The 8,480-nt window shown below is 37.8% G+C and overlaps 1 protein-coding gene across 2 annotated transcripts in view; it reads left to right on the top strand.

The window, feature by feature from the left end:
* Positions 1-265: 265 nt before the first annotated feature.
* The window catches only part of adcy6b (adenylate cyclase 6b), a 32,074-nt gene continuing 23,859 nt past the window's right edge, over positions 266-8,480 (top strand). The window contains exons 1-3 of one of the 2 annotated variants that reach the window (XM_079849170.1): positions 266-464; positions 2,226-2,422; positions 2,925-3,813. In XM_079849170.1, coding sequence (XP_079705296.1) covers positions 2,926-3,813 — 888 coding nt within the window. In that variant the 5' untranslated portion in view covers positions 266-464; positions 2,226-2,422; position 2,925. Of the gene's footprint in view, positions 695-2,225; positions 2,423-2,924; positions 3,814-8,480 lie in introns of both variants that reach the window. The other variant, XM_079849171.1, reaches the window with a different exon arrangement.

The raw sequence follows: 8,480 nt of genomic DNA, 5'->3' as shown, positions 1-8,480 counted from the left end.
GGGTCTTTCCATTAAATGTTATTGTCTTTATACTGAGCTAATATTTTGTATGATATTACAAAATATTACAATGTTTGCATTTTATGTTTTAATTTATCGTGTGTTTCATCGTGTGGCTGGTCACCACAATGTCCAAACATTTCTGGTTTTACTATCTATGTGGGGTCATTTGCTCCTCACACACACACACACAGAGAGAGAGAGAGAGAGAGAGAGAGAGAGAGAGAGAGAGAGAGAGAGAGGCTGCACCTCTAGGGGGACTCCCGACTTCAGTGGATAGTAGCAGCGCGTGAAGAAGCATGAAGACCAACGTGACTGTATCAGAAGCGTGCGTGAGAATGTAACCATCGCCCAGTCACTCCCCGACCGCACACGCACACTCACACGCTGGCGGACAAGCGACAGTTCCCCTCCGTGATTTCGCTACTGAAGGACACTGCGCTGCTGATTAATGGGGGTTTTGGGTGAGTGCTGCTTGCCCTACGGACGTGCTTTCGCTTACTCTTGAAATGTGTGCTTGTTTTGCAGTGTGTTGTATGGCTTGTTAGCAGCAGCAGCAGCGTCAGCGTCGTAAGAACCTCAGGCAACATGTTACAGTTGCTGTAGTCGTTGATGAAAGCGAATTAACAGTAGTGTAGAAAATGCAGGTTATGTAGCTGCGTTTGTCTCTCAAGATCAAGCTCTTCACGACCAGGTATGTTGAGTTTACATTCAGCAGCTGTAACCCTACTCCAAAAGGGCTCTGTTATGAAATTATGCACTAGAAACCAGACAACCAGAGTATGTTTATGGTGAGTACTTGTTTAACAACTGTGGCATCATTTAAACGTGGTGTCTAAATCATACCATTGCATATATAAGTGATAATATTGTATAGTCTTTTGAGTGTTGTGCCTGTAGACTCTCATGGTTTTGCTTTTAAGGTAAAGACTCTGGGAAAGTTGGATAATATGCACTATGACTTTTTATTTGTTTTTCTCTAAGCATTTTGTGTGTACAGTTTGAGGTGTTAAAGTAAAGGATCGTTCTCCTGTCATCGGGATAATTGTTTAGTTTTATTGCAGCAAAGTTAAAGGTTCGAAATTTTTGTCATCCCTTACGTTTTTCCCCCCTCATGTCTGTACTATAGGCTACTGAATGAATGGTTGAATCTTCCTGCCAAGTTAAATTAGTGCTTGCAATAGAATGTGAAGCCACAATGTCTCTAGAGTGGGATCCATGAAGGAAAAACCAGCCCAAGTTTCCCACAGACCGCTATAATTTTATTTAGATAGCTGTGTTTGATTTTGATCAATAATTGTGGGGTTAGAATTTACATATGTTTCAAGTTTTTCCGAAATTTTCATCACATTTTGGCTGCTTTTACTAGATCATTTGAAATAATCCTGCAGTGTTACAAAAATTGCAGTAATTAAAAAAATGAAAAATATATATTTATTTTTATATGAATTTTAGTATTGGATCATGCTAAAACTTGATGTCATTGTGGTTAAAATCTGTATTTCAGAGCTGAATTGGAGTTGGTTATGTCTTATTTAATTTCCAGACGGTTGTTCAAAAAATCTTTTGAAGTCACTAATGCCCCTGACATGAGGTAAAGTGGTGACTCATCTGAGCAAATTTAGGGAAGCATGGACAATTTCATCTGAATTACAGAGCGTTGACTTATGATGGCACACGGGCAGCAAGTCCTTTGTTTTCAGACAGCAAGCTTGAAACTGGCGGCTGGCCTGTGTGTGTATATTTTGGGAAAATCTCCGTCTTTAACGTGCTGTTTTTGTGGTTAGCTTTAAAAGTCTCTGCAATTGGACGGTCGGATTAACCTAAGTCCTTTCAAACGTTTGTGTTTGTGATTTTCTTTTTCCCTTATGCACTCATAGATTTACTGTGCGATTGATTGGACAGTTTTAGCATCTGTCAATTCTAACAATACAGTGTTTCCTCTTTAATTTTCAGCTCTTTTTATTTGCTTTCACGTGAATTAACATTTCTGAGAAATAGCCGGTTAATTACAGCTTGAAATCAATACTCTTTACTAACCTATTGAGGCATAAACATGAATAAACACACATTAATGTCAACAACAAATTCAGCAGCAGCTATTATCGAAAGCTATTAGCGGTAATCAGACACTGATATTCTCAGAGGTTTGTCATGTGCTTTTTTTTCTTCGTTTTTTTACCTCTGCTCATGCTGCATCTGCTCTATTTGTGTTGAATCAACAGACTCGGGTGGCCGAGAGATGCAGAGATCCTGGCTCTATACAAGGATTTTCTGTTGACCCTGTGCTTAAGTGGGTGTCCCGGAACTTGACAAACCCTGAGCTCAGAAAAATGCTGGTAATATCATCTCTCTACACTAGAGTAAATGCAGTGCCTTGCTAAAGGGAGCAGTGCCGCCACACAAAGGGGAAGCCACACAGGTAAGTCGACCTCGCTAAACTATTTGGCAATGTTCGCTCTGTAAATAAGCTACCAGTTAAAAGTTTAAACACAGTTGACAGAATTTGCTTCTCATGATCCTAAAAACCTTTTTGAGGCTTATGCTTAAAATGATCAATTTTGTTGTCAAATATAAATTAGGAATTTAGTAGGAAAAGCATGGAAATTCCTACAGTATTGTTTAAAAAGAATCCAAAGTGAAACGAGCAACAATTATAGGACTATTTTATTTAGACTTTATTAAAGGGAACATAACTCTATACTTTTTTAAAGAATTAAAATAGTTTATTCGCATAGTTGATTTCGTAGTCTTGTTATAAGTTTAAATGTATACTGTTTTATTTGTATTATTATTTTTTGACATGAATATAGCCTTTGATGCTGATATTACATGACATAATTAATAATTAAAAATAAAAGAATAGTTATTTATTTAAGCAAGTATTCTGTTCTTCTTATGGACCTTTTTTTCTGTGCTGTCAGAATGTCTTGGGTCAATGGCTTTAAAGCTGCAAGAGTGGACAATCATAAGACGGCGTGGGGCGAGCGCAATGGCAGGAAATCGAGGCGTAAAAGGGGTTCGTCCTTGTGCAACCCACGCTACATGAGCTGTCTACGGGACTCTGCGTCCATAGAGCCCCCGTCACAACACTACTCCCGTGCAGCAGGGGGCGCCACCAGCAGCAACTTCAGCACACGCTGCGTTTGGCAGGAAGACCATTATGGCAGGAAGGGTGATGTGGGTCTGAGAGCCGTGGACCTGGCGTTTGAAGATGCTGAGACAAGGAAAAAGAAAGATGGTGAGGACCCAGATGACGGCGGGGAGGAGCGAAAGGGCCCCGACAGGTGTTTTTCAACTTGCTTGTTGCGTCTGGCTGACGTTTTTCAGTCCAAGAAGTTCAAGTCAGCCAAGCTCGAGCGACTGTATCAACGGTACTTCTTCAGGCTCAACCAGAGCTCTCTTACGATGCTGATGGGGGTCCTGGTTGTGGTTTGTGGGGTTATGCTGGCGTTCCACTGCGTCCAAGGTCAACCAGTTGTGCCGTTTGCCTCGGTGCTCTCCGTAGCCATGGGCCTTTTCTTAGCCTTGATGGTGGTGTGTAACAGAAATGGCTTCCACCAGGACTACATGTGGATCGTGAGCTACTTGGTCATGGGGGTGTTAGTGGTGGTGCAGGTGTATGGTTTGTTGATGGTGGCGCCACCCAGCGCGTCTGAAGGGATATGGTGGACGGTGTTCTTCATCTACATCATCTACACGCTGCTGCCGGTGCGAATGAGGGCGGCTGTGATCACCGGAGCTGTGCTGTCCACCATTCATATTATTATGGCTTGGAGACTCAACCTTGAGGATTACTTCCTTTCTAAAAAGGTATTTGTGCACTTCTCAAACATTTAAAATGATATTTCACACAAATATTAAAATGATGTCATTATGTACTCCTCCCTCATGTTGTTCCAAACCTGTATGCGGTTATTATCTTCCGTGGAACAGAAAAGTAGCCTTCTTTGAAGAACTGTTACCCAACTCTTATCATACTGTCATCTTACTGTAAATGTAAATGAATTTTTTGTACTTTCTGTATGTATGTGAAAAGCCCTTCTAGGGACGGACATTGCAAATTAGCCTTGGCTATAAATGTTGTAGTGTGGTACAGGTTTATTGTTCACACATGTCCCTATTAAATAAAATAAATAAATACAACAGTTCATACTGACCATGACCAAAAACACCATAAATGTACAGTAAAAGTGTTCCAGGCAGTATAAGTCTTCTGAAGCTATACGATAACAAATAAAGAACAGAAAATTTCAATTTTTTGATTATTATTAATTAAAAATTAATTTATTTTATTATTTATTTTATATTTAATTTTGCCCTCCCTGTTGACTATGCCAAACAAAAAAATAGATTTGTATAAAAAAATACAAATAATAAAGAAATTGTGACGGGTCTGCAAAGCCAAACAATGATTTAATTAGTTTATCATTATTATTATGTATTTAATTTTTTACAATTTGAAGGATTAAACGTCTTTGGCATAGTCTAACACTAACATGCCTTTTTCTTTTCTATGTTGCTGCTAAATAATTTTATCATTTTGAATGCAAATGGGTGATGAGAGAGGAGAGAATTTTATGATAATTTAATTTAAAAAAATGTTTTTGTCCTTTTTGAGCTTGACAGCCACGATCACTGTCAAAAAGAGCAGTGTTAAATAATTCATTAAGAAATTCTCAAAAATGTTCCACAGAAAAATATAACAGCATATGAGTTTAAAACGACACGAGGGTGAGTTAATAATGGCCGAATATTCATTTGATAAAAATAATATGAATTATTCCTCTAACCCACAGGGAAATTCCCAGCATGAGATTTTTTTTTTTATGCTATTATCACCATAACTGTTTTAGAAAAGATTTGCACATTATTTGCACCACATCATGTTTCAACTCTAGTAATTCCAGTGACTGATCAATTGAAGGCACATCTTTAAGGAGCACAGAGTTCAGTGGATAATTGGTTATTGTTTGAAACTGTGATTGGTTCAGTACTTTTAAAGGAATTCCTGGCATGAGTTTCAGACTGCAATGTAGATGGATCCTAGTTACCAAAGTTTTCTTCCCTTTCAAACTTTGCTTTGTCCTTAACTGCTCTTAATATGATGCATTTAGCATTCAATGTTTCTATGCAGTGGCTAACATGCAATATCCCCCATGTTCGATGGGATCTAGTGCTGACACTGTTAATGCTGGTTCAGTGAGCTTGGGCTTTTGTGTGTTTGCTTCTTAGACAGCTGTGCTGTGGGCTCTCCACTTGGCACTCAGCATGATAGAAATGGATTGGGATAATGGCTGCTGATTGACTCAGGCCGTGCCCCAGAGCATGTACTTGTAGATTCTCGTCATAGACATTTGGCGATAGGTTCCAACTCTGTGGGCAATCAATGCAGGACAAAAGTCCACTGGTTGTGTGGCTGCAAGTGCCTTATGTAAATGCTCTCTTACAGGGAGCAAGCGAGGTATGCCATCCGTCCATGTTTTCTCCATGATCTTTTGTTTCAGAGTGCATTGATAAGTAAAGTCTTGGGTTGAGGATGAAAGGAGTTCAGTACTCTTGTAGTTTGCAAATTCAGAGTGACCGATCACAATCAATTTTTTTTATCCCATATACTATACTCTACCATTCAAAAGTTTGGGGTCAGTAAGATGTTTTTTAAATTAATACTTTATTTCAGCAAGGATGCATTAAATTGATCAAAAGTGAGAGTAAAGACCAAAGACATTTATACACTGTAAAAAATGATTTGTTAGTTTGACTCAAAAAAGTAAGTTACCTGGTTGCCTTAAAATTTTGAGTTCATTGAAACTAAAAATGTGAGTTTTTACAACAAGTGATTTTGTTGTTTCAACTATTATTTTGTTGTTTGAATCAAAGATTATTTTGTTTTGTTGTCATAACTTAAGATTAAATATTGTATCAACTTATTCAAGCAATCAAAGGGATTAAGTTAACTTACAAATATAAATTCACTCAACTTAATTTAATATTATATGAACAAACAATTTTAAGTTCACTCAACTTAATCTTAACTGCATATAGTTTGTTGTAACAATTAACTAAGAAGTTTACACGGTTGCCTTAAAATTATGAGTTAAATCAACTTCAACACAACTTAACATGACAAAAGCTTTTTTGTTAAAACCAATTATTCTGGAATAACAGCACAAATAAACCATAACTTTAACATTTATTATAACATTCACAAAAATATTAATTCATTAAATTGTCTCATTATTATAATAATGTTACAAAAGTTTTCTATTTTTGAGTTCTTTTGAAGAACAGATTCTTTTGAAGAGAAAATTTAAATTCTGTCATTAATTACTCACCCTCATGTCGTTCCAAACACGTAAGACATTCGTTCATCTTCGGAACACAAATGAAGATCTTTTTAATAAAATCTGAGTACTTTCTGTCCCTCCATTGACAGCCTATGCAACTACCACTTTCAACTCGTGAATGTACTTTGGCGAATAATATTTTGTAAATAAAGTTTGTTTGTTTGCACAACAATATATTTTTGGATTATGTAAATTAATGTGAATTTAGCTAACAGTAGGTGTTTTTGAAGTTCAACAATAAATGTGTTATTGGATACACAGAATTTGTTACAGAAGTGGTGCGTTAAAGGGTGTCGTCCTGTTGAAAGTAATGCACACTAAAAAATGATAAAACCCTCTCTGAGAAGTTGTCTCTAAATCCATCCTCTTTAAAGGACTAGCTCTAAAATATAAGCTAAAACAATTTGGTATAAACGATCAATCCTGGATGACTAGTATGGAAAGGGGACATCCTGTGGCCATCCTGTGGCCAAACGGGCTAATCTGAGAAATGCAGCTATACCTCAGAAAGCTCATCTACTGTTCATTCCCTTTATCTCTCTCCCTTCTTCCATTCTCTCTTGTCCCCCACCATCCCTCTCACACCCCTGCACTCCTTCTGGCTGTGCTGCGTGTCCCTCTGAGATGACCAGTGCAGTGCAGATAGAGCGGGTCAGTGGGCGATCACCAGCGGGACAATAGCTGTCTTTGTGAATATACACACTGATGGGGTGGTGACAGGAATGGCTGTCGATCGACAGTATGAAATAGCGTCGGACTGACGCGCATGGCTGAAAAAAGATAGCCACCCCAGGCTTTCTTTCGATTGCTCTCGCACTCTCTCTCACTTGTAGTCATGAATTCCCTTTTCACAACAGGGCTCATGAGATGGCCCTCAGTTGTGGAAGCCACAGAGGCTTTATGTGCTTGAAATGCCGCTGTGTGGGTGAAAAGCTCCACACTGCTGCTCTCTTAAGAGTAAAAACTATGAACTTTACGGTAAAAAACAAACAAACAGTAAAAGACATTCCCAGAAGTCCCTGAATTAAACATCACATATGATTACATTATTTACTTATTTTTCTTATTAGTTATGTACATTTGTATGTTTTGTGTTACATTTTGTGTTATTTAGTTAATGTTTATTGTGTTATTTTAGGGTGTGTTCACACTTGGCATGATATTGCTCTGTTAGTGCGGTTGCTGCCATCCGAACCCTGATGCGCACCAAACAAGTGGACCGAGACCGCTGAAAAGATGGGTCTCGGTCCGCTTCCAAACTAACTATGGTGCGGTTCGAATGAAATATGAATGCAACACGGACCAAAGGCATGTAAATGAACCAAAAACAGGAAGATGAGACCCTAAAAAGGACTGAATGCTCACACATTTTTTTCTCATCATAGTCGTGATGTTGCCATCACAGTTCGGTACAGGCATCAGAACCTTTTCTCCTTCGCAGCAGATCTTTTGTGTGTGTGACGGAGGACTTCCTGCCGCTGTTTTGATGCCTTTACACATTTTAAAAGCTCTTCATGAGTTCTCAGCTGGTCAAAGTACCATTATGTAGGCTACGCACATACAACGAGCGCACTGACTATGAACAGACCGCTTACGATGAATTGTGATTCTTCATGTGGCTTTTTATTTTGCCACCTGCATTATTGTGGTGGTTATCAGTACATTTTAAGGGAAAAAAGGCCAATTTTGGTAAAGTATTAACATTATATCACTTAATAAAATATATGGTTATAAGTTGTAAAATATACAGGCATCCTGTAAAACTGGAAACGTTATTGCCAGTTTTTTACCATAAATTTAACAGGATTTTTTTTTTTACAGTGCACAAGGCCTTTTAAAATAAACTAGGCATGGTGAAAAAATGATTCAAATCTTGTATATTGCATAATCCTGGTCTTACAGTGAATGATTCAACATTGTTCCAAATGTTAAAATTTGTCTTTGTAATTTTAATATAAATTTTTCCTACTCTTTCTCTATAACATTTTTTCCTTTGAGACATAGGTCTCTTTAATCGTTAAATTGAGACACATTAATCATTAGCACAATAGATATTGTTTTTAGCAAACTCACATTCTGTTTTGGCTCTGGTATTGTCCAGTTTTCAAAATTCAATCAATTTCCAAAAAAAAC

The sequence above is a fragment of the Squalius cephalus genome, assembly GCF_949319135.1.
Source record: "Squalius cephalus genome assembly, chromosome: 18".
Classification (NCBI taxonomy): Eukaryota; Metazoa; Chordata; class Actinopteri; order Cypriniformes; family Leuciscidae; genus Squalius; species Squalius cephalus.
This window is presented reverse-complemented; position numbering and strand designations above follow the sequence as displayed.